The 27,853-nt window shown below is 42.8% G+C and overlaps 1 protein-coding gene across 1 annotated transcript; it reads right to left on the bottom strand.

The window, feature by feature from the left end:
* LOC115141301 (patatin-like phospholipase domain-containing protein 2) lies at positions 1–27,560 on the bottom strand. The gene is made up of 11 exons (XM_029680040.2): positions 27,368–27,560; positions 17,842–18,062; positions 17,578–17,643; positions 17,091–17,303; positions 2,674–2,734; positions 1,780–1,883; positions 1,389–1,536; positions 1,129–1,243; positions 778–879; positions 238–340; positions 1–84 (listed from the first exon to the last, which is right to left on the bottom strand). Exons 1-11 carry the CDS (start codon positions 27,558–27,560, stop codon positions 1–3), a joined length of 1,410 nt encoding a protein of 469 aa, XP_029535900.2.
* Between the last annotated feature and the right edge of the window lie 293 nt (positions 27,561–27,853).

Here is a 27,853-nt window from a genome sequence, read left to right as displayed (position 1 = left end):
TCAGGGTGTGACAATCATCATCATCATCAGCAGCAACAGCAACAGCAGCAGGAGCCGCAGGAGGAGAGGAGAGGAGGAGGTTCCCTGAGAACATTCACACATCACACACATACAGGAAAACACACTAAATATAAACATATACATGTGGTTCTGACACACAGAAACACAAAGAAAATTCTGATAGAAATGTACTGTGTAGAACAGACTGTTTTGTGTAGATCGCAGCCCAGCTCTCACCTTTCCTGTAGTCCAGGTCTGTCTGTCTATCTGTCTTGTAGGTTTCTGTGGAGGCATTTTAATGACATACAAGCTGATGACATTCAAGGTGATGACATACAAGCTGATGACACACAAGTTGATGACACATAAGGTGATGACATACAAGGTGATGACATACAAATTGATGACACACAAGGTGATGACACACAAATTATGACACACAAGGTGATGATGACACACACCAGATATAGACAGTACATACTGTATGCATGTACACTGAGTGTACAGAACATTATGACATAGACTGACCAGGTGAAAGCTATGATCCATTAGTCACTTGTTAAATCTAATTAAATCAGTGTAGATGAATAAATATTGTTCATCCTTGAGATAACTGAGACATAGATTGTGTGTGTGCCATTAAGATGGCGAATGGGCAAGACAAAATATTTAAGTGCCTTTGAACGAGGTATGGTAGTAGGCGCCAGGCGCACCGGTTTGTGATACACACAAACATGGATATCTGATTTGTCTGTGTGTATCTGTCTATCTGTGTACCTGTCTTCTAGGTTTATGTGGAAGCTGGAGACCAGGGTGTTGATGATAAAGAAGGTGATCTGTCGTAGGTCCTGCCACATCCAGAACCCTAATACAACCAGCCTGACACACACAAACACAGACACAGAGAGAGAGAGAGAGAGAGAGAGAGACAGAGAGAGAGAGGAATCAGGTCAGACAATGGGAACAATGGGCACTTCTTACACTTGCTTTGGCAATGTTAACATATGTTTCCCATGTCAATAAAGCCCATTGAATTGAATTGAATTGAGAGACAGAGAGAGAGAGACAGAGGAATCAGGTCAGACAATGTGAGCTTCCGATCTTTGTGTATTTGTGTGTGCGTGTTACCTATGCACGTTTCCAAGGAGGAAGCTGAGTAGCAGAGTGAAGGGGAGGAGCATGTATGACATCACACGCATTGGGGTGTGGGTCCACAGGAACCCCATGATGTTGCATAGCAACGCTGAAACACCAATCACAGCCTTGTAACATGACACTTCTTTATTAAGATGAAAATAACAGGCCACAGTCTGTCAAGTATTCTGAAAAAAAAAATGGAATTATCACTTATTTAGCATGATGTCACTCGGTGTGCGTGTGTACCATACCTGTGTGTATCCAGGTGGACAAGGCTAGATACATGGCCAGCTCTGGGTTTGCCAGATTCCAGGGTAGATCTCCCCCTTCAAGAGAGTAATTTCTCTGATCGCCTCTGGTCTCTGTCAGGGAGGACCACTCCTCTTCCTCCTCCTCCTCCTCCTCCTCTTCTTCCTCCTCATCCTCCTCCTTCGTTTGCTCCTCTCTCTTCATCTTTTCCTGCCTCTCTATTTGTTCCTCTTCTTCTTCCTCCTCCTCCTCCTTTGTTTGCTCTTCTCTCTTCATCTTTTCCTGCCTCTCTATTTGTTCCTCTTCTTCTTCCTCCTCCTCCTCCTCCTCCTTCATTTGCTCCTCTCTCTTCATCTTTTCCTGCCTCTCTATTTGTTCCTCTTCTTCTTCCACCTCCTTCTCCTCCTCCCAGTCTGTTTCCAGATCTGTCCATCCGTCAGGAGGAAAGGACTGATGCTCTGATGGAGTGTTCAGAAGAGGCAGACATGGGACCAGGTCTGGTAGTGACAGGAGAGAGAGTGCGAGGAGAGAGATCGAGGAGAGAGAGAGCGAGGAGAGATGATGATTATTATTATTATTATTATTATCTTTAATTTGCTTTGGCAATGTAAATACAGTATATGTTTCCCATGCCAACAAAGCCCTTTGAATTGATTTGAATTGAATTGAGAGAGAGAGAGAGAGACACACACAAAACTAGATCACCTATTGGGAAACAAAGCAAAATGTATTGCTATCTGGCCCGAAATTGACAGTACACCATGGCAAACCATTTGACCATGATTACTGATCAAAACCTTGACAAAGTACAGACAGTGAGCACAGCCTTGCCATTGAGAAGGGTAGATACAGGAAAACCTGGCTCCCTGTAGCATAAAGGCTATGCAGTCACTGTGCTATATTGTTGCCTGGCATCAAATGAGGGACAGTGTCTGACAGACCAACCAACCTGCACATGTCTTTGTGTTATTTACTTATTTTCTTACTGATATCCATTTCTAATACAACCCCATCCCCCCCAACAACAACAATTTAGAGAGAGAGAGAGAGAGAGGCAGAAGATAAGATAATTGAAGAGAAAGAGAGAGACAGATATATAAGTCAGGAGAAGTGAACAGAAAGAAAGACAGAGAGACAAAGTGAGAGGCAGAATAGCAGTGCAGAGAAGGAGAGAGACAGAGAGAGACAGTCACAATTAGATTATGACTCACTAGCTATATGTCACCTAATATCTGCTTGTACCATCATAAAGACGAATCGATACAGAGAACACATGACATGACCCACCACTGGTTTGTAGAAAGTGAAGGCCATCACTGTATCCACTGTGGTAGGCCTTGTCCAAAGCCTGAGGAAAGGATAAAGGTCATAGAAACAAACACTCTGGACTATCATTGCTCCACATCCAACATACCCCTGTTGAAATACAAGATACCAAACCCATTCACAAGGTTGTTAACTCTTGAGGTCCCACTCATCTCCACAATGATTGGTAAATCCACCTTACGTTTATTTCTCTCTTATTTTATCCAGGTAAGGTGATAGAGGACACATTCTCAATATTTTTTTTCTTTCAGCATCTCTTGATAAAATGTGAATGTGTGTTTAAGTGTTATCTTTTACACTTATGCGAGCAGACAGTACTTCAACCACATAAAATACACACCTAAGAAGAACTGAAGTCTTATCAGAAACATGTTTTATAGTTTTAACAGCTTTTTATTTCCTTGAAACCTGTCAAACTGATGACATTTAGACATTTTGCACAGGAACAATCTTTCCACTGTTTGAGTTGTTGCAGTTTCTCCCCAGTCCCTAAATGAACCAGGCAACTTTACCGGCGTTAGCTAGATTATAATGCATTCATTCTATCAAAGTAAGACATTATTCCGGTGAGCTCTACTTTATTTAGTCTTCTAGAGCAACAAGTTATGACAGGAGAGAAGCTGCATGTATCCAACCATAGATGAGAAATGGCCTACCAAAAGTCGGAAATTATAAGCAGAAACGTATCTAAATTAGGGGTGAATGTAGCCCAAGCCAGTAGACTATACCGAGTATGCAGAGTATTAGCAAAGTCAATTATTATGGAATTATTATGCTGCATCAAACTGTGCTGGTAGCCTACTTTTTTGCATTTATGGTCCTTTCTAGCTTGAGTAAACAATATACAGATTCATAAAAAATCTTAATCTTTACACTGAAATGGGTTCTGATAGTAGTGTTCTGAATATGTCAGTGTGATCTGGGTTGTCACTAAGTTAGATTCATTTGATGTGTGTGTCTCATTTGTATGATGAGTTTCATTTTGAGCAGGGAGTACATTATTTTGACCGCTGTGTTTCTTTTTGCAAGATGTCTGTGGGGTTTGGGGAAATTGTCTAACTGTTTTGTGATTAGAGTTGAGTACCTGAGATGTAGTTTCAGCAAACGTGTGTTAACAATTGGGAAAAACTGTAATAAAAGTTAATAAAAATACAACATTATGACATTTACTGTACTGCAAGTGATGGCTCTACAGTCCTCCTATCCTTCTGATAGGCTTATGATCTTCCACCCATAGAGATCCCATTACATTTCTAGAGGGGCCATGTCAGAAACCCACAAAGTTCAATTTTGGGGTGAAAATGGTAGCCATCTTGGTCAGGGATTAATCCAAAACTATTCTAATTGGAATGAATGGCAGTAGAGGTGTAGGTGATGGATTTCCTGCTTTTTCTTATGCAGGAAAATAAAAGTCATGAGATGCATCAGTAATTGAAAAATTACAGTTGTAACTCCACAGAAGAAAATATATGATTATTGTTGCTAGGCAACCAGTTAGCGCTTTTAACTTGCGGTTTGTGCCCACCTTTATCCAGAGGTAATACAAAACTTATAGATAGTGTCTAAAATAATGATATGGATTTAATACTTGTCAAATTATTGAGCATGTCCTCCAAATTATACTGAACAAAAATATAAACACAACAATTTCAAAGATTTTACAGAGTTACAGTTAATTTACTTCCAGTACTTCCGGCGCCGACAGAGATGGCCGCCTCGCTTCGCGTTCCTAGGAAACTATGCAGTTTTTTGTTTTTTTACGTGTTATTTCTTACATTAGTACCCCAGGTCATCTTAGGTTTCATTACATACAGTCGAGAAGAACTACTGAATATAAGATCAGTACGACCAAGAATATGATTTTCGTGACGCGGATCCTGTGTTCTGCCTTTCAACCAGGACAACGGAATGGATCCCAGCCGGCGACCCCCAAAAAAACGACTCCGTAAAAGAGGGAAACGAGGCAGTCTTCTGGTCAGACTCCGGAGACGGGCACATCGTGCACCACTCCCTAGCATTCTTCTCGCCAATGTCCAGTCTCTTGACAACAAGGTTGATGAAATCCGAGCAAGGGTAGCATTCCAGAGGGACATCAGAGACTGTAACGTTCTTTGCTTCACGGACACATGGCTCACTGGAGAGACGCTATCGGAGGCGGTGCAGCCAGCGGGTTTCTCCACGCATCGCGCCGACAGAAACAAACATCTTTCTGGTAAGAAGAGGGGCGGGGGCGTATGCCTTATGGCTAACGAGACGTGGTGTGATCAAAGAAACATACAGGAACTCAAATCCTTCTGTTCACCTGATTTAGAATTCCTCACAATCAAATGTCGACCGCATTATCTACCAAGAGAATTCTCTTCGATTATAATCACAGCCGTATATATTCCCCCCCAAGCAGACACATCGATGGCTCTGAACGAACTTTATTTGACTCTTTGCAAACTGGAATCCATACATCCTGAGGCTGCATTCATTGTAGCTGGGGATTTTAACAAGGCTAATCTGAAAACAAGACTCCCGAAATTGTATCAGCATATCGATTGCGCAACCAGGGGTGGAAAAACCTTGGATCATTGTTACTCTAACTTCCGCGACGCATATAAGGCCCTGCCCCGCCCTCCTTTCGGAAAAGCTGACCACGACTCCATTTTGTTGATCCCTGCCTACAGACAGAAACTAAAACAAGAAGCTCCCACGCTGAGGTCTATCCAACGCTGGTCCGACCAAGCTGATTCCACACTCCAAGACTGCTTCCATCACGTGGACTGGGATATGTTTCGTATTGTGTCAGATAACAACATTGACGAATACACTGATTCGGTGTGCGAGTTCATTAGAACGTGCGTTGAAGATGTCGTTCCCATAGCAACGATTAAAACATTCCCTAACCAGAAACCGTGGATTGATGGCAGCATTCGCGTGAAACTGAAAGCGCGAACCACTGCTTTTAATCAGGGCAAGGTGACTGGTAACATGACCGAATACAAACAGTGCAGCTATTCCCTCCGCAAGGCTATCAAACAAGCTAAGCGTCAGTATAGAGACAAAGTAGAATCTCAATTCAACGGCTCAGACACAAGAGGTATGTGGCAGGGTCTACAGTCAATCACGGACTACAAGAAGAAAACTAGCCCAGTCACGGACCAGGATGTCTTGCTCCCAGGCAGACGAAATAACTTTTTACCCGCTTTGAGGACAATACAGTGCCACTGACACGGCCTGCAACGAAAACATGCGGACTCTCCTTCACTGCAGCCGAGGTGAGTAAAACATTTAAACGTGTTAACCCTCGCAAGGCTGCAGGTCCAGACGGCATCCCCAGCCGCGCCCTCAGAGCATGCGCAGACCAACTGACCGGTCTGTTTACGGACATATTCAATCAATCCCTATACCAGTCTGCTGTTCCCACATGCTTCAAGAGGGCCACCATTGTTCCTGTTCCCAAGAAAGCTAAGGTAACTGAGCTAAACGACTACCGCCCCGTAGCACTCACTTCCGTCATCATGAAGTGCTTTGAGAGACTAGTCAAGGACCATATCACCTCCACCCTACCTGACACCCTAGACCCACTCCAATTTGCTTACCGCCCAAATAGGTCCACAGACGATGCAATCTCAACCACACTGCACACTGCCCTAACCCATCTGGACAAGAGGAATACCTATGTGAGAATGCTGTTCATCGACTACAGCTCGGCATTCAACACCATAGTACCCTCCAAGCTCGTCATCAAGCTCGAGACCCTGGGTCTCGACCCCGCCCTGTGCAACTGGGTACTGGACTTCCTGACGGGCCGCCCCCAGGTGGTGAGGGTAGGCAACAACATCTCCACCCCGCTGATCCTCAACACTGGGGCCCCACAAGGGTGCGTTCTGAGCCCTCTCCTGTACTCCCTGTTCACCCACGACTGCGTGGCCACGCACGCCTCCAACTCAATCATCAAGTTTGCGGACGACACAACAGTGGTAGGCTTGATTACCAACAACGACGAGACGGCCTACAGGGAGGAGGTGAGGGCCCTCGGAGTGTGGTGTCAGGAAAATAACCTCACACTCAACGTCAACAAAACTAAGGAGATGATTGTGGACTTCAGGAAACAGCAGGGGGAACACCCCCCTATCCACATCGATGGAACAGTAGTGGAGAGGGTAGTAAGTTTTAAGTTCCTCGGCATACACATCACAGACAAACTGAATTGGTCCACTCACACAGACAGCATCGTGAAGAAGGCGCTGCAGCGCCTCTTCAACCTCAGGAGGCTGAAGAAATTCGGCTTGTCACCAAAAGCACTCACAAACTTCTACAGATGCACAATCGAGAGCATCCTGGCGGGCTGTATCACCGCCTGGTACGGCAACTGCTCCGCCCACAACCGCAAGGCTCTCCAGAGGGTAGTGAGGTCTGCACAACGCATCACTGGGGGCAAACTACCTGCCCTCCAGGACACCTACACCACCCGATGTTACAGGAAGGCCATAAAGATCATCAAGGACAACAACCACCCGAGCCACTGCCTGTTCACCCCGCTATCATCCAGAAGGCGAGGTCAGTACAGGTGCATCAAAGCTGGGACCGAGAGACTGAAAAACAGCTTCTATCTCAAGGCCATCAGACTGTTAAACAGCCACCACTAACATTGAGTGGCTGCTGCCAACACACTGACACTGACTCAACTCCAGCCACTTTAATAATCGGAATTGATGGGAAATGATGTAAAATATATCACTAGCCACAATGCTACCTAATATAATGTTACATACCCTACATTATTCATCTCATATGCATACGTATATACTGTACTCTATATCATCTACTGCATCCTTATGTAATACATGTATCACTAGCCACTTTAACTATGCCACTTTGTTTACATACTCATCTCATATGTATATACTGTACTCGATACCATCTACTGTATCTTGCCTATGCTGCTCTGTACCATCACTCATTCATATATCTTTATGTACATATTCTTTATCCCCTTACACTGTGTATAAGACAGTAGTTTTGGAAGTGTTAGTTAGACTACTTGTTGGTTATTACTGCATTGTCGGAACTAGAAGCACAAGCATTTCGCTACACTCGCATTAACATCTGCTAACCATGTGTATGTGACAAATAACATTTGATTTGATTTGATTTTAAGGATATCAGTCAATTGAAATGAATTTATTAAGCCCTAATCTACAGATTACACATGACTTTGAATATAGATATGCATCTGTTGGTCACAAAAAAAAGTAGGGGTATGGATCAGAAAACCAGTCAGTCAGTATCTTGTGAGTCCACCAATTGCCTCATGCAGCTTGACACATCTCCTTTGCATAGAGTTGATCAGGCTGTTGATTGTGGCCTGTGGAATGTTGTCCCACTCCTCTTCAATGGCTGTTCGAAGATGCTGGATATTGGTGGGAACTGGAACACGCTGTCATACACGTCGATCCAGAGCATATGTCGATCCAGAGCATATGATATGTCTGGTGAGTAAGCAGGCCAAGGAAGAACTGGGACATTTTCAGCTTCCAGGAATTGTGTACAGATCCTTGTGACATTGGTCTGTGCATTATCATGCTGAAACATGAGTTGGTGGCAGCGAATGGACCTAAGGATCTCGTCACAGTACCTCTGTGCATTCAAACTGCCATTGATAAAACGTAATTGTTTTTGTAGTTTATGCCTGCCTTTACCATAATCCCACCGCCACCATGGGGCACTCTGTTCACAACGTTGACATCAGCTAACCGCTCACCCACACACGCCAGACACGTGGTCTGCAGTTGTGAGGCCTGTTGGACGTACTGCCAAAATTCTCTAAAAAAACACTAGAGGAGGCTTAAGGTAGATAAATGAACTTGAAAGTGTTGAGAAATTAACATGAAAGGAACAACTCTGGTGGACATTCCTGCAGTCAGCATGCTAATTGCACTCTCGCTCAAAACTTGACACATCTGTGGCATTGTGTTGTGTGACAAAACTGCACATTTTAGAGTGGCCTCTATTTTCCCCAGCATAAGGTGCATCTGTGTAATGATCATGCTGTTTAATCAGCTTCTTGATATGCCACACTTGTCAGGTGGATGTATTATCTTGGCAAAGTAGAAATGCTCACTAACAGGGATGTAAACAAATTTGTGCACAAAATCTGAGATAAATAAGCATTTTGTGCAAATGGAACATTTTCTGGGATATTTGATTTCTGCCGCATGAAACATGGGACCAATACTTTGCAAATATAATAGATTTTTTGTTGTTGTTGTGTAAAATAAGCATCAGAAATGGTCCTTATTTAGCAAATCAAGATCCTGATATGGACCTCATTCAACAACATAATGCATTGTAACTGAAAATATATTATGAGGGCCTACCGTCAGAATTTGGCTCATATTGAGAAAATAAGATGTCCACATCAGGATCGTGATATTTAGTTAGTGTTAATGATTTAAGAGCAAACATTATGAATTTACTGAACATAAATGCAATAATGTTTGCGTATGGTTGAAAAGTCCAAACTCATGTCGACATTTATTCTTATTGAAGGAGAATGCAGTTACACAAATCTGCAAGGAGTTGGTAGAAACCATATTTATTTAAGCAAGTCAGCCATATCAGCTATTGTTTAAAAAAAAGGTAGTAAATGAGTCTGAATTAACTTTTTTTGCAGCCAGATGAGGCTCCACTGATAGCCAGGTGTAGTGGTGGTAACGATTCCCTCCAAGATGCTGTATGGAAAGCTCCACTGTCGGGACAGCTTTATGTCGGCACACAGTTTGTAGACACTGTTTCTCACTGTTATAGTGCCATTAATATATTGTTTAGAGTTGCGTTGTGACTTTTCTGGCATGCATCAAAATGTACATGCCAAAATCACCACTGCCCATGAGTGACAGAACACTGATCCAATCACAGCACAACTACAGAAAACGACCAAAGCCTACGCTCTGTATTTTTGCTGGCAGCCCCTCCACCACAGAAAGCACTGAACTAAACTGAAACACCTGCATTTTGGAGCTGCCTTACTCAAGAGACCAAGTTTGTATGTGGCTTTATTAACTCAATGATTATTTTTTATTTTTTACATTGTTTGCAAACTGATATGTAACACAAATTATTGTCAGGGTGGGAAATTGCAAATGTGAATTGGGCAAAGCTGGGGGTAATAATGCATTTTGGTTATAGCTTATTGAGATGCATGAAAAGCTTGATTTTATGGCTCTTTTAAAATGAATTTCCTGCAAATCAATGATTCATGTTCACTACTTGGTCAATTGATTTGAAGATATAATCTATACATTTTATGAATTGATAGTTCACCTCCCTGTGTTATTTTATCGGCTCACAAGATAGTATTTCAAGAAGATCGAAATGCATAGGTTATTTAAATTAAACTGATTGAGATCAATCAAATGATTGGCTTGCAGACGCAGTTTCACCTGTAAAATATTAGGAATTATTAAAATTCAATTGACAATGATGATGGCCTATTTTGAAATGAGGTATGGCTAACTTGGTTTTTGAGGGTACTAAAAGTAGAACCTTTTCTTGAGACGATATCTGTGGGCATCATTGACGCATATTCATGGATGTCAAGGGAAGCCAAGCTTACCCAAAAAATCTAATCAAGAGCAAAACATAATTGACAGAAATAACTTGTATTGTTGCATCTTGTTGTACTTTGGTGACTAGCTAACTAGCTCAAATTGTTTCCCTTTCCTAAAGTTTCATGGGGCTAGGCCCCTTTTTTCTAAATTTTCTGCCTGAATGACGTGCCTAAAGTAAACTGCCTGTAGCTCAGGCCCTGAAGCCAGAATATGCATATAATTGGTACCATTGGAAAGAAAACATTTTGCCGTTTGTTGAAATGTTAAAATACTGTAGGAGAATATAACACAATAGAAGTGGTAGGAGAAAATCCAAAGGAAAAACAACCAGAATAGTTTTTTTTGAGAGACCATTCTCTTAGAAATGCAAGAGAGATTGAAAATTAGCTCTGTGGATGCAATTCCTATGGCTTCCACAGGGTGTCAGCAGTCTATGTTTCAGGCTTGTAACTTCAAAAACTAATAAGAAATAACAGTTTTAGTAGAAGGACACAGTCTTAGAAATCCGTGTTTGTGCGAGCCCTGAAGAAATTGCATGCGCAATGAAGAAATTACGCAGTTAAAATTGGTTTCCTATTGAACATACTTCTTTCCGAAATAAATATTATAGTTTGATTACCTTTTATGGTATCTAAGGAGTAAATAGAAATGCATTTTGACTTGTTTAAACAAAGTTTAGGGGTAGATTTCCGGATTCCTTTCTCTGCGAATTGAACGAGTGGTTAACTCAAATCGATGGCGCCAACTAAACAGACTTTTTGGGATATAAAGAAGGATTTTATCTAACAAAACGACACTACATGTTATAGCTGGGACCCTTTGGATGACAAATCAGAGGAAGATTTTCAAAAAGTAAGTGAATAGTTCATCTTTATGTGAATGTATGAAACCTCTGCTGGTGGAAAAATATTTTGATGTGGGGCGTCGTCTTCAAACAATCGCATGGCATGTTTTCGCTGTAATAGCTAATGTAAATTGGACAGTGCAGTTAGATTAACAAGAATTTGAGCTTTCAGCCGATATGAGACACATATGTACCTAAATGTTTAAAATCCATAATATTTATGATTATTTATTTGAATTGTTCGCCCTCCAGTTTTACCGGAAGTTGCCCTGATCCTTAATTAAGAAGGTCTAAATTACTAGTGGTTTTACTTGATTATCCATACTGGCCAATGATTATAGCGGTGATTCTTATTCAACCATAAATTCATACATTGTGCCCCTGGACTGAGAGGATGGAAGTTCAACATGTAGCTAAATGTAGAAGGCTAATGTTAACTAGCTGGCTCATCGTTGCCCATGAAAGGATGTGAGGCTAGCGAGCAAGCATTTTAGCTAGGTTTCCTGGGACAACAACAAATAAAAGTATGTACTGTATGACAAAGTCATACACCATTTTGTCAACATGAAAGAGAGGATGACATTGGTGTTTCCCTACAGCTAGGGTGAGTCAACATTTTTTTGTACATGCATGAACACACACCTACACACAGAGAAATCAGAACCACGGACAGCCACATCATATTAAGCTTACGTTGATTGGACTAAATAGTTTTTGCTATCTTTTAGTTGTCACCGTATTAGACTCAGTGGCGACCGGTCATTCAGGGCAGGTTGCCTGTTTTGAGACCCACACTTTAAGGTAAAAAATATTTTTTAAATGAATATATATATATATATATACACTGTTGAAGTCCGAAGTTAAGATACACTGAGGTTGGAGTCATTAAAAAACGTTTTTCAACCACTCCACAAATCTCTTGTTAACAAACAATAGTTTTGGCAAGTCGGTTAGGATATCTACTTTGTGCATGACACAAGTAATTTTTCAACAATTGTTTAGAGACATATTATTTCACTTATAACTCACTGTATCACAATTCCAGTGGGTGAGAAGTTTACATACACTAAATTGACTGTGCCTTTCATTTTAAACAGCTTGGAAAATTCCAGAAAATTATGTCATGGCTTTAGAAGTTCTCATAGGCTAATTGCCATCATTTGAGTCAATTGGTGGTGTACCTGTGGATGTATTTCAAGGCACACCTTCAAACTCAGTTAATTTTTGCTTGACATCATGGGGAAATCAAAAGAAATTGGCCAAGACCTCAGGAAAACGTCAGAAAAAAATGGTATACCTCCACAAGTCTGGTTCATCCTTGTTTTCAATTTCCAAATGCCTGAGGGTACCACGTTCTTCTGTACAAACAATAGTACGCAAGTGTAAACACCATGGGACCACGTAGCCGTCATACAGCTCAGGAAGGAGATGGGTTCTGTCTACTTGAGATGAACGTACTTTGGTGCGAAAAGTGCAAATCAATCCCAGAACAACAGCAAAGGACCTTGTGAAGATACTGGAGGAAACAGGTACAAAAGTATCTATATCAACAGTAAAACAAGTCATATATCGACATAACCTGAAAGGCCGCTCAGCAAGGAAGAAGCCACTGCTCCAAAACTGCCATAAAAAAGCCAGACTATGGTTTGCATCTGCACATGGGGACAAAGATCGTACTTTTTGGAGAAATGTCCTCTCGTCTGATGAAACAAAAATAGAACTGTTTGGCATTAATGACCATCGTTATGTTTGCAGGAAAAAGGGGGAGGCTTGCAAGCCGAAGAACACCATCCCAACCGTGAAGCACGGGGGTGGCAGCATCATGTTGTGGGGGTGCTTTGCTGCAGGAGGGACTGGTGCACTTCGAAAAATAGATGGCATCATGAGACATGAAAATTATGTGGATATATTCAAGCAACATCTCAAGACATCAGTCAGGAAGTTAAAGCTTGGACAATGACCCCAAGCATACTTCCAAAGTTGTGGCAAAATGGCTTAAGGACAACAAAGTAAAGGTATTTGCTTGGCCATCACAAAGCCCTGACCTCATTCCTATAGAACATTTGTGGGCAGAACTGAAAAAGTGTGTGCGAGCAAGGACTGACTCAGTTACACCAGCTCTGTCAGGAGGAATGGGCCAGAATTCACCCAACTTATTGTGTGAAGGTATTGGAAGGCTACCCGAAACGTTTGACCAAAGTTAAACAATTTAAAGGCAATGCTACCAAATACTAATTGAGTGTATGTAAACTTCTGACCCACTGGGAATGTGATGAAAGAAATATAAGCTGAAATAAATCATTCTCTCTACTACTATTCTGACACATCACATTCTTAAAATAAAGTGGCGATCCTAACTGACCTAAGACAGGAGATTTTTACGAGGATTAAATGTCAGAAATGGTGAAAAACTGAGTTTAAATGTATTTGGCTAAGGTGTATTTAAACTTCCAACTTCAACTGTATATATATAATTTTGTGGGAGGCTTGCCAGTTTTGCTTGTTATGTTTTGCATTAATAAGTGTCACATATCAGTTTGCAAACAATGTAAAAAATTTAATTGATTTAATAAATCCACATACAAACATGGTCTCTTTTTGGTTTTCTTGAGTAAGGCAGCTCCAAAATGCAGGTGTTTCAGCCGAGCTCAGTGCTTTCTGTGGTGGTGGGGCAGGCCAGCATAAAATACAGAGCGTCGGGCCTGATTTGCTTAGTTTTCTGCACTCATGGGACAGTACGTCACACCATTGTCTAAGGTTAGAGCTCGAAAAATGTTGCCCCTTGGGTGCTGCCATAGAGTTATATTAGAAGTGCCCATCCAAGAAGCCTCAAAGTCATTGGCCACAGATAGAATGACATCAAATCATGTTAAGTCTACAGTAGCTTTGATTGGATTGATCATGTCAACATCATACTTTCAAAATCATAGCTAGCAAGCTTGCAGTCGTCATTTTGAATCAAGTCAACAATCTACTGGTAAAACATTTTCAATCTTTGTCATATGAAGAGAAATTAGAGATTAAACATCTCAGTGCTCATCGGCCGTTGGACATAAACATTACACAGCAAGTTTGAAATCGCAAATTCAACAATGAGTGGTTTGAAAGGAATCAGTGGCCAACTGTGAGTTCAAGACAACTGGGAACTGGGAAAAACGAGCTACAACTAGGAAAATACATTTTGAACGGTCATTCAACTCGGCACTGTCAATCCGGCATCTTTCTCTATGATGACAGCATTTTCCTTACCAAGCACATCATAGCTACATGAGTCCATAAGTGTCTTATGCTGCTTCATAAATGATGTAGGAAGTCAGCGAGATATGTTACTGTAGCTAAGAAAGTAATACTAAGTGTATGTTGTGTAGTAAGCTGTTAGTAGCCCATGTGCCTCACCCTAATAATTTGGTCTATTTTCAACAACACGGTACTGTAAATAAATCATGCGTGGCAGGTGTGTGCTTGTTTGCTAACTTTTTTTGTACAGCTTTGAATGTGCTACTGATAGTAGCACACTGTAAGAACGGCCCATGTTCTGAATTCTGTCGATGTATATTTTAAAAGTGCTGAACAAATAGTTATACTGACTACGTCGTCGCTCGCTCATTAATGTCTTAATCGAAATTACGGATGGCATCTTATCCGCTGGGCGTCTCCTTATGTCATAGTTTGTACATCTCAATTGTCAGTAGAAACCACATTTGTTTAAGCAAGTCAGCCATATTAGCTATGTTTTTTTTAAAGGGAGCAAATGAGGCTGAATGAACTTTTCCTCTGCCAGACAAGGCTCCGCTGAAAGCCAGTTGTAGCAGTGGTAAGGTGTTGGGACTGCTGTTGGGACTCTGCTGTTGGGACAGCTTTATGTAGGCCCAGTTTGTCACCGTTATAGTGTAAATAATGTATTGCTTAGTGTTGTGATGTGTAGTGGTTTTCCTGGCATTTAACCCACTTTTTTATAGACTATGATTTACATGCTAAAATCGCCACTGATAAGCCTAAGCATAGGTGATTTGATGATGTTGAAATGTTGAAGTTGAAATGGTGCTGGAATAGTGGAGGCAGCTCCTGTTTTCTTTGTGACTTGCGGTAACTCTCTGTCGTTCTAAATCAATAGTTGTTTAGTATTCTGAAAATGTCGGAAACATTAACTTACTTGACCATGCTGTAGGTCCTGTAACTGTTTGTTACATGCCATATGCTTTGTGGGCTACAGCGAAAAGAGGTTGCTCTCCGGTTTTGTGATGAAACAAAGGTGTAGTTGAATTTATTGTCTGAGCCTTTAGGCCTAGAATCTCGATTGCAAGGCATATGAACTGGCAGCTTATAGAGCAAACATCTAATTTATCACAACAGTGATCGGTTGTAATATGGCTTTTTGGGGGGGATGCATTTTATGCGTATTCTTTAACAGGGCTCTACAACCTTGTTCATGGAGAGCTATCATCCCGTAAGTTTTCATTCCAACCCTAATAGCTCACCTGATTCTAATAATTAGATGGTTTATAAGATTAATCAGGTTAGTTACAACTGGGGTTTGAGTGAAACCTGACAGGATGGTAGCTCTCCAGGAATAGGGTTGGAGAGCCCTGTAATGATAGGCTATTCAATAGGCTACATCTGTCGGTACAAACTTTGATTGAGGAAATGATAAAGTCATTTAAAAGACATTTACGCTCCCTCACATGAAAAGCGTAGCACTACAACACTGCTTATTTTCAACATATCAAAAAACATGTCAAGATCAGGATATGGAAGAGAAGCTTCATATCTTGAATTTGACGAGAAAACACAGATATCCGATGTATACAGTCAGTATTTGTCAACATGAAGAGAGAAAATAGGATGACACATGCGTCCACAGGAAATGTCCATGTGTGATATTAGGAGTAATCCCAATATCATACACAGTATGTTAAAAAGACACATCGGGATTCAGAATTCGTCAGGATATGGTTAATATCAACGAAACTCAAAACGTGTATTGGAAATGGTCTGTATACACCGGAATATAAAAAATGTATATCCCCTGATATGGACCCTTTTTCACCCAGTTTAGTCTCAAAATATATGTAAACAGACCATAAATGTCTCAGATTTTTATTTTCTTGGTAAACTGTGAGAGCTATTATAAGATACTTGTTGAATTTACAACTTGTGTAAGTCCTATCATATACTGATTTGAGTCAGTGTATGGCTGTGGATTGACTACATTGTTTGAATGAAATGTTGGCATATTGGTAGTTAACTTGAACAATGTATGGAATCATTCCTCTAAAACTGTCTGGCTAGCTAAGACACAGCACAGATATATTGTTTGCATGTTTGTTTTCAGGTCTGGGGGAAGGGGTTGAGGATTGTTTTCATGTCTTTTCAAAAACATTATTTATTATTTTTACCTTTATTTAACTAGGCAAGTCAGTTAAGAACAAATTCTTATTTTCAATGACAGCCTAGGAACAATGGGTTAACTGTTGGTTTCAGAACGACAGATTTGTACCTTGTAAGCTCAGGGATTCGATTTTGCAGCCTTTTGGTTATTAGTCCAATGCTCTAACCAATAGGCTACTCTGCCTCCCCTATGGGAAGGGTTGTTGTCAGGTCTAGGGGAAGGGGGAGGAGTAGAGGGCTGGGTTTAGAGGTATAGAGGTTGTTTTGGGGTCTAGGGGAAGGAGGTTAGGGGTTGTTTTGGGGTCTAGGGGAAGGAGTGAGGGCTGGTTGGAGAGGTAGAGGGCTAGGTGGTGAGGTAGAGGGCTAGGTGGAGTGGTATCAAGGTTGTTTTGGGGTCTAGGGGAAGGAGTAGAGGGCTAGTCGGAGAGGTAGAGGGCTGGGTGGAGGGGCAGAAAGCTCGGTGGAGAGCTGGGTGAATGGGTAGAGGGCTGGGTGGAGGGGTAAAGGGCTGGGTGGAGAGAGTAAGGGTTGTTTTGGGGTCCAACCTCCAAGTTGTAGGGGTAGAGGGCTTCAAGGATCCGGTAACCGTTGGCCACACTGCAGTTGAGGGGCATGCCGCTCATGACGATGACGTACATGGAGCCAGGGTCTGGTGGACAGATGTCCGCCTCTCCAGCGAATGGCGACACAGTGAGGGTGTGTGCATAGGGAGAGGAGTGGGTTGGCTGGATACTGGACATACCACCGTCCACATAATACTGTGAGACAACATACACAGCTTTTATAGCATTATTTTTCTATTCCAGAGATAGCATACCTGATTCAACTTCTCAACCAATCATCAAGCCCTTGACTACTTGAATCAGGTGTGCTACTTCAGGACTACAACAAAATTGTAAAATGTTTGATGATAGCCTGACTGGAGTGTGTATGTCTTGCATGCAGGTGTAAAAGTGTTTGAGGGTGTGCATTAAGTGAAAGTATATTAGGATTATTATTATCCTACAGACAGTGAGCAGTGTGAGCACTCACCACTCCTTTGTAAGACGGTGGCTGTATACCATGGTACCCAGGGATAAAGCAGCTGCACAACAGCGCCTCCATGTAGGGAAAAGAGGAATGCAGTTAAACATCACTGCCTAATATACAGACAGTATGGCCAAGTTCTTCACATGTTGATTCTTCTATCTAATGCTTTAGGGTGAACAAGGGTCAACTGAGATTTACACAAAATATTAGCTTTCTTAATGTCATAGTCTATAGCAAAGCACACGCACTCAACCCCCGCCCAAACACCTGCACAACGTCCTCTCGGGATGTGAACTCTGACACCACAGTATTCTGTCCATCTGGGATGCGTGTCATGACGACGGCGAGGCGTCCACTGGCCCGGATGTGGGCGTCGTCTGGTAGTGAGCGCCGCAACAGACCTTCTATCCACACAAACACGTTCCTCGCCAGGTGCAGTGGCCCCCTACTCTGCAGGACAAACCTCAGCATCTCATTACGCACCATGTCTGCATGTCACACAGTCAACATGGCACACACACAGACAGAGGCACAGAGAGACAGGCATAGACAGTCAGCATGACATACAGTCTGCATGGCACAGATGTAAGCTACACTTGCAGTGTGATTAAACCACGAATCAATGCATCTCACATTACACGAGGGTCTGGGTGTTGAGGGCACTGCACTCCCCTGGCTACAATCATACCTCACATACTGGGACCCACTACATCTCCATCAATGGCCACACCTCAGACTCAGCTACACTTTTACAGGGTGTCTGACCCCAAGTAGTTGTGCACGGCTTAGCTGTTTGTTCACCTCGCTAATAACCCATCCACAACGCCGGATTATATGTGAAAAAGTGAACATCTGAGGCCAGCACCCAACCCTGACCCGCAAATATAGAACATGTGCTATAGGCCACAGTCAAATATGGCAGAACAATTTATTGACAGGTGGTGCAGGATTTGTTATGCTTGATTAAGATATGTTTCTTATTTTGGTAGGCTATTTGTTAGTCATCCTGTCTATGATTAGATCAGTGGCGACCCGTCATTCAGGGCAGGTGGGACCGACCTGTTTTGAGCCCCGCATTTTTAGCAAATGTTTTTGCATGTTATTTTGGCATTGATACGTGTTACATAATAGTTTGCGAACAATGTAAAAAAATAAATAATAATAATTGAGTTAATTAAGCCGCATGCAAACATGGTCTCTTTTTTGCTTTCTTGAGTAAGGCAGCTCCAAAATTCAGGTGTTTCAGCTTAGCTCAGTGCTTTCTGTGGTGATGGGTCAGCCAGGAGTTGGTAATGTTCTCTAGTTGCGCTGTGATTGGCTCAGTGTTCTGTCACCCATGGGGACACCACGTTATCGCCAAGTCTAAGGGTAGAACTTGAAAATTCAAGCCCCTTGGGTGCTGCCATAGCGTTACATTAGAAGTACTCACCAAGGAAGGCTCAAGGTCATTGGCCATAGCTAAAATGACATCAAATCACGTTATATCTACAGTAGCTTTGATTGGAGTGATCAGGTCAACATCATGCTTTCAAAATTTTATTTAGAATTTTTTCATCATGAATCAAGTCGACAATCTTCTGACAAATCCTTTTTAATCATTGTCATAGAAAGATAAATAATGAAGTGAAATTATAGATAGAACGTATCGGTGCTCATCTGCCATTGAACATAAACATTACACAAGAAGTTGGGAATTCCTAATTCAACAATGAGTGGTTTGGAAGGAATCAGTGGCTAACTGCAAGCATTGCAAAGCAATCACTAGCCTGCTATTCAGTGGAGTGGCTGTGTGGTCCCAAATCTGTGTTTAAGGGTCTCTTTTCCAAACTTAAATTGATAAAAAATTTACAATTGACCATGCTGTCAATGAAGCATGATTTTTTCCGCTCTCAAAACAACTGTTAACTCGGAACTGGGAAATCTGACTTCAGTGAGTTCAAGACAACTGGGAACTTGGGAAAAAAACAAGCTCCAACTGGAAAAATACTTTTTGAACGGTCATCCAACTTGGAATTGTAAGTCAGGAACTCGGGCCTCTTTCTAGAGCAACGACCTGAAGATCACTGACGTCATCATGATTTGACCTCTCAGTTGTCTTGAAAGCACCATAAATCCAGAGAATGCCAGACTTCGATGACAAAGTTTGATGACAAAATTCGCTCACGGAGGACTGCCACTCAACTTTCCTGTTCAAGTGAGTACAGCACAACAAAGTGAGTCAAAAAATGTGTTGTATGCTGCTGCATAAATGATGTAATATGACAGGGAGATATGTATACTGTAGCTAAGAAAGTAATACTTAGTGTATGTTGTGTTGTAAGCTGTTAGTAGCACATGCGCCTCACCCTAATGATTTGGTCTATTTTCCCCTCTTAATTTCAACTACTGTTCTGAATTGGTGGTGCACATGTAGCCTATAAGCTGTTTTAGAGAAATATAATCATTGAATATTGTACGAGCTTTCATTGTCTGCTTATATACCCTCTTTATTTATCCTATGGTTCTGACCTGGTGTACAGGGAGAACGCTGTAAGAACGGCCCATGTTCTGAATTCTGTCGCTTTACTTTTCAAAAGTGCTGAACAAATAGTTATACTGACTACGTCCGTCCTAGCTCGCTCATTAATGTCTTAATCGAAATGACAGATTCCCTCTTATCCGCTTAATGTCCCCTTATGCCATAGTTTGTACATCTCAATGGTCTGTAGAAACCACATTTGTTTAAGCAAGTCAGCCATATCAGCTATGTTTTTTTTAAATGCAGTAAATGAGTCTGAATGAACTGTTTCGCTGCCAGACAGGGCTGCACTGATAGCCAGGTGTAGCAGTGGTACGATGTTGGGACAGCTTTATGTAGGCCCTAACAGTTTGTGGGTGTCACGACTCCTACCGAAGGTGGCTCCCCTTCCTGTTCGGGTGCTGCTCGGCAGTCGTCGTCACCAGCCTACTAGCTGCCACCGATCCCTTTTTCCCTTTTCTGTTGGTTTGGTCTGATTTGTTTCACCTGTTTCTTGTTTAGACTTTTAGTTTGGTTATTTAAGTCGGTAGGCCCGCCTGCTCTTCGTGCGGGCTTGTTTATTCCCACTTTGTATGTGTGGTAGTGCGATCTTGGTTTGGTTCCTGTTTTGGGCATTTGTTTTATGATGCTCAGTTTCGTTGTATAGACTATTTTGCCCGGTGCTGAATAAAGCACTATTCAGAACTTTCTGCCTCCTGCGGATCCTGGCTGACTGGCGGCTCTGGCGGATCCTGGCTGACTGGCGGCTCTGGCGGATCCTGGCTGACTGGCGGCTCTGGCGGATCCTGGCTGACTGGCGGCTCTGGTGGATCCTGGCTGACTGGCGGCTCTGGCGGCTCCTTGCAGAATGGCGGCTCTGGCGGCTCCTTGCAGACTGGTGGCTCTAGCGGCTCTGGACAGATGGAAGACTCTAGCAGCTCTGGACAGACAGGAGACTCTAGCAGCTCTGGACAGACAGGAGACTCTAGCTGCTCTGGACAGACAGGAGACTCTAGCAGCTCTGGACAGACGGGAACACACGTAGGGAGGAGACAGAGAGACAGCCTGGTGCGTGGGGCTGCCACAGGATCCACCAGGCTGGGGAGACTTCCAGGAGGCTTGGTGTTAGGAGGAGGCACTTGAAGGACCGGGCTGTGGGGGAGCACTGGAGCTCTGGTGCACCACTCTCCCAGGTTTGATAACTACTCTAGCCCTAACCCTCCAGAGTGCAGGCACAGGTTGAACTGGGCTGTGGGTAAGCATGGGAGATCTAGTGCCTACTAGATGCCTACACCCTGGCTGGATGCATACACTCGCATGACACTTTCGGGGGGCTGCCCTATAGTGCACTGGGCTATGGGCACGTACTGGCGACACTGTGCGCTTAACCGCATAACACGGTGCCTAACCAGTAACCCACTGCTTATAATAAGCACGAGGAGTGAGCTCAGGTCTGCTACCTGGCTTTGCCCCACTCCTCATGTGCCCTCCACCAAAAATGTTTTGGGGCTGCCTCTCGTACCTGTCGTGCTGCCGTGCTGCCTCTGTCTGTTACCACGCCGCTTGGACTTTGGTTGGTGGGTGTTTCTGTAAGGGTTTTCCTCCTCTTCGTCTGAAGAGGAGAGGCGAGAAGGATCGGAGGACCAATATGCGGAGTGGTAAGTGTCCATGGTTCTTTTAATAAGAACTGATACACCACAACTGATACAAAAACAATAAACGTGAAAAGAACAAATGCCGAAATAGTACCGTGTGGTGAAAAAACACAGACACGGAAACAAACACCCACAATCAAACAGTGAAACCCAGGCTACCTAAGTATGATTCTCAATCAGAGACAACTAACAACACCTGCCTCTGATTGAGAACCATACTCGACCGAAACATACTGCCCACCCCAACTCACGCCCTGACCACACTAAATAATGACAAAACAAAGGAAATAAAGGTCAGAACAAGCATGACACTAAAGTTTTCAAAACCGTCAAAATATTGTCTGTGAGGTATAACAGAACTGATATGGCAGGCGAAAACCTGAGGAAAATCCATCCAGGAAGTGCTGTTTTTCTGAAACTAATCTTTTCCATTGCAAGCCTATCCTCCATTTAAAGGGATATCAACCAGATTCCTCCCCCTATGGCTTCCACAAGGTGTGAACAGTCTTTAGACATAGTTTCAGGCTTTTATTCTGAAAAATGAGCCAGAATGATCACATCGCGTCAGTGGAAAACCAGATAGTCCTCAGATTTGTGCATGCGCACGCACCGGGAGCGAGACCTTTTCTTTCTCTCTTCTATTGAAAAGGCTACCGTCCGTTTGAAATATTATCGATTATTTATTGTAAAAACAACTTGAGGATTGAATATAAAAAACATTTGACATGTTTCTATGAACTTTACGGATATTATTTGGAATTTTCATCTGCCCGTCGTGACCACACGAGCCTGTGAATAACTGAACAAAATGCGCCAACCAAATGGAGGTTTTTACATTTACATTTACATTACATTTAAGTCATTTAGCAGACGCTCTTATCCAGAGCGACTTACAAATTGGTGCATTCACCTTATGACATCCAGTGGAACAGTAGTGCATCTAAATCTTTTAAGGGGGGTGAGAAGGATTACTTTATCCTATCCTAGGTATTCCTTAAAGAGGTGGGGTTTCAGGTGTCTCCGGAAGGTGGTGATTGACTCCGCTGTCCTGGCGTCGTGAGGGAGTTTGTTCCACCATTGGGGGGCCAGAGCAGCGAACAGTTTTGACTGGGCTGAGCGGGAACTGTACTTCCTCAGTGGTAGGGAGGTGAGCAGGCCAGAGGTGGATGAACGCAGTGCCCTTGTTTGGGTGTAGGGCCTGATCAGAGCCTGGAGGTACTGAGGTGCCGTTCCCCTCACAGCTCCGTAGGCAAGCACCATGGTCTTGTAGCGGATGCGAGCTTCAACTGGAAGCCAGTGGAGAGAGCGGAGGAGCGGGGTGACGTGAGAGAACTTGGGAAGGTTGAACACCAGACGGGCTGCGGCGTTCTGGATGAGTTGTAGGGGTTTAATGGCACAGGCAGGGAGCCCAGCCAACAGCGAGTTGCAGTAATCCAGACGGGAGATGACAAGTGCCTGGATTAGGACCTGCGCTGCTTCCTGTGAGAGGCAGGGTCGTACTCTGCGGATGTTGTAGAGCATGAACCTACAGGAACGGGCCACCGCCTTGATGTTATTTGAGAACGACAGGGTGTTGTCCAGGATCACGCCAAGGTTCTTAGCGCTCTGGGAGGAGGACACAATGGAGTTGTCAACCGTGATGGCGAGATCATGGAACGGGCAGTCCTTCCCCGGGAGGAAGAGCAGCTCCGTCTTGCCGAGGTTCAGCTTGAGGTGGTGATCCGTCATCCACACTGATATGTCTGCCAGACATGCAGAGATGCGATTCGCCACCTGGTCATCAGAAGGGGGAAAGGAGAAGATTAATTGTGTGTCGTCTGCATAGCAATGATAGGAGAGACCATGTGAGGTTATGACAGAGCCAAGTGACTTGGTGTATAGCGAGAATAGGAGAGGGCCTAGAACAGAGCCCTGCGGGACACCAGTGGTGAGAGCACGTGGTGAGGAGACAGATTCTCGCCACGCCACCTGGTAGGAGCGACCTGTCAGGTAGGACGCAATCCAAGCGTGGGCCGCGCCGGAGATGCCCAACTCGGAGAGGGTGGAGAGGAGGATCTGATGGTTCACAGTATCAAAGGCAGCCGATAGGTCTAGAAGGATGAGAGCAGAGGAGAGCTACACAGAGAATCTTTATCGAGAAAACAAACATTTATTGTGTAACCGGGAGTCTCGTGAGTGCAAACATACGAAGATCATCATAGGTAAGTGATTCATTTTATTGCTTTTCTGACTTTCGTGACCAATCTACTTTGCTGCTAGCTGTTTGTAATGTTTTGTATGCCGAGAGCTGTCCTCACATAATCGCATGGTTTGCTTTCACCGTAAAGCCTTTTTGAAATCTGACACGCCGGCTGGATTAACAACAAATTAAGCTGTGTTTTGGTTTATTGTACTTGTGATTTCATGAAAATTAAATATTTGTTGTATTTTCATTTTCATTTGGAGCTCTGCAATTCAGCGGATGTAGAAGAAAATGATCCCGCTAAAGGGATTGGAGCGGCAAGAGGTTTTAACATAGCTAGCATTTGCCACCTAGCAACAATTTGGATATATCATACATTTTGTGAATTTGTCACATACGTTTTGCAAATTTGTAAACATATTGTACATTTTTGCTAATTCATACCTTAATGCATATTGCTACTTTAACATACAATACAAATTGAAAGTAAAGAACATGCAAAATGGGTGATGGACATCAACAAATTTATACACACCATACGAAACATAACATACCATACTAAATGGAGTATTGCGATTTACGTACAGAATAGTACGAAATGCTCTGAGAACAGGTGATCACACATACTGTAATTTAGCCAGCACTGCTATCATCCTCTTTCACCACCTCACCAAATCTTTCCCAAACACAACTTTTCTGGCCCTTCTCCTTATTTTCAACTCTCCTTTCACAGATTATATCTCATTGAATTAATCTATGACAATGTCCTTTTTGTCTCAATGGATTGACTAACTTTTTCTGCCTTTTTCTGCCATTCCCAAAATAATTTGGCAATTGGCGTGTAGGCTCTTTGGCGCAAGTACAGTTAGCCTAAAATAATGAAAGAAAACAAATCAATGTAGCCAATCAATATGAATTGTACAATAATTATAAATGTATGGATTTTTAAAAGTATTTTATTTTTATTCAACCGCCCACAATATTTAACGATCCTAAACCCATCCGCCCTGCAAATATAACCAAGGAGACTGCGGGTTATGAGTCAACCCATGCATTACTATACTCTAGAGTTCGGTGCTGGGTCCCTTACTCTTCATCATCTACATCCTCTATCTTGGTCAGATCCTACGTCACGTCAACCACTACTATAGCGATGACACCCAGATGTTCCTCAGCACCAAATCTCTCCTCAACCCACTTCTGACCCACATTGAATCCTGCCTCTCTGCAATAAAAACATATATGTAACAAAACTTCCTTAATCCCTACAGTGATAAAACAGAACTTCTCCTCAGAGGGACCAAATCCACCCTCACCAAAGCTGGCTACCTCACCCTCGACATTGTTGACACCACTGTCTCTCCCTCCCTCCATGCACTCAAGCCAACATTCCAAAAGCTGGGCCTAAAATTGTGAATAAGAGATCATACAAAATATTTTGCTGTGACTCTTATGTGGATGATGTTAAAAATATTTGTTGTTCTGATGTGATTAATAAGGAGCATCCAGATGCTGCACTTTTTGAAATTGCTTCTTCCAATTATTGATAAAGTAACTGACTGTTGGGTTGATGTTGGTTGATGAAGAAGTGAAAAACTGTATGATTAAAAGAGATGGGGCAAAGGAGTGGCTAATATTTATGGCTACATTACTGCAAATTACTGCAAATATGTGACTAAACTCAAAAAAAGAAGAAACTGTATTATGAAGCCAACATCAAGGATATAAAGAGTTATGGAAAAAACGTTTGAGGGCAGAAAGACAAATTCAGCTCTATCTTTCATCGAATCAGATGGCTTGTTACTCACAAAACCATTTGATGTAGCCAAATATTTTATTGATTACTTCATTGGCAAAGTGAGCAAACTTCGCCAGGAAACGCCAACAACGAACAGTGAGTCATTGTATTCATGCATAAACAAATCAATATTGAAAGAAAAACAATGTAAGTTGAATTTTAAAAAGTTGTGTATGAGTGGCATTGACTAGAATACAGTAGAATACAATATATACATATGAAATGAGTAAAACAGTATGTAAACTATTATTATTAAAGTGATGTAATGTAAATTGTTGAGTCTTTTGTTTGTAATGTATTCTTCGTTATGTGTCGGACCCCGGTAAGACCAGCTGTTGCCATTGGCGTTGGCTAATGGGGATCCTAATAAAACAAATCAAATCCTGGACTCCACCTTCATTCTTCGACCTCCGCAACAATGCCAAAGTCAGGTCCTCCCTCTCCCGTCCTGCCAATGAAACCCTCATACATGCATTCATCTCCTCCATCTTGACTACTGTAACTCACTTCTCTCCGGCAAACTAAATCTCTCTCTATAAGCTCCTTGCTGTCCTCAGTCCACCTGGTCATGCTGCTGCTCCAGTTTCAACTGTTCTTCGTGTGGCTATGGTACCCTGACCTGTTCACTAGACGTGCTACCTTGTCCCGGACCTGCTGTATTTGATTCTCTCTCTACCGCACCTGCTGTCTCTAACTCTGAATGATCGGCTATGAAAAGCCAACTGACATTTACTTCTGAGGTGCTAACCTGTTGCACCATCTAAAACCACTGTGATTATTATTATTTGACCCTGCTGGGTCAATGAAAATAAAACCTAATATAACTCAAATGGAAAGCATTTGCATTTTTGAGCAGTCCAGGCAGTGCTGAGAGGGATAGTTTGAACGTTTGAACATCTTGGCAATGTACGGCCTTGGTTCCTCTCTAGGGTTCTTCCTAGGTTCCTGCCTTTCTAGCGAGTTTTTCCTAGCCAGTGTGCTTCTACATCTGCATTGCTTGCTGTTTGGTGTTTTAGGCCGGGTATCTGTATAGCACTTTGTGACATTGGGTGATGTAAAAGGGCTTTATTGATACATTTCATTCCATTTGAAACGGTTCAAAACTCTACAGCCCGACACCTCACCCGCACTAAATCCTGGCAGCACATCACCCCTTTCCTCCGTGAACTCTGCTGGCTTCCTGAAACTCCCTCCCTTCAGCCATCACTATCTTTCAGTCCATCCTAAAGCCCCACCTAAGCCCCCCCCCTCCCCCACACACACACACAAATAACCCACACACACACAAATAAATACACTACAAAGACACTCCTCTTTTCACCATAGTGAGCATAAACCTAACCCTTACCATACCCCTCACTCTAAACCAGATTCGTATCCTAACCCCAATCCCGTGCCTTACCCTAAACCGTGTTTGTATCCAAATCCTAACACTACCCTCCCCATACATCACAATCTTTCCCTTCTTGGAGCCCACCTCTCTCTTATATTAGGTTTTGTTTTGACTCCTGTTATTTTTGTATACTTTAAAATATATATATTTTTTATTGTAAAGTGACTTTGGGTCCTTGAAAATCACTCTATTAGTCCAATGGTATTACATGTACATTCAGCCAACAATAAAACATGAACAATGTAATGTACTGAATAAACCTTCTCACCTAGACTGGATCCACAGACCAAAGCAGCAGCTACCAGGGACCCGGCCGAGGCCCCCATTACCTTAGGGGCTGCTTGTAGCACCAACGGGGCCAGGTCCAACATGCTCTGGGCCACACCCAACTGGTAAGTGGCTTGGAACCCTGATGCAGCGAAGGAGATGGACAGAGGAGCAGGCTCAGACTGACCAGCCATAAGCGGACTGGACAGAGAAGGAACAGACATATACTGTTGACCAGTAGAGAGAGATTCCATCGACTGCCCAGTGGAGAGAGACTGACCATCCACAGACTGAACATCCACAGAATGACCAGACACAGACTGCCCCCTGGGAAGCGGTTCCATAGACTGACTAGCAATGAACTGACTAGCAACAGACTTCCCACTGGATAAAGACTGAACAGCATCAGACTGACCACTGGACTTTGCTGGAGACATGTTTAGGCTGCAGGAATAGCAACTGGACTGTCTTTGGTGTCCAAGGAGAG

This window comes from Oncorhynchus nerka, linkage group LG14 (assembly GCF_034236695.1).
Source record: "Oncorhynchus nerka isolate Pitt River linkage group LG14, Oner_Uvic_2.0, whole genome shotgun sequence".
In the NCBI taxonomy this organism is placed as follows: domain Eukaryota; kingdom Metazoa; phylum Chordata; class Actinopteri; order Salmoniformes; family Salmonidae; genus Oncorhynchus; species Oncorhynchus nerka.
Note: the sequence above shows the minus strand (reverse complement) of the source record. Positions and strands in the feature narration are given on the sequence as shown.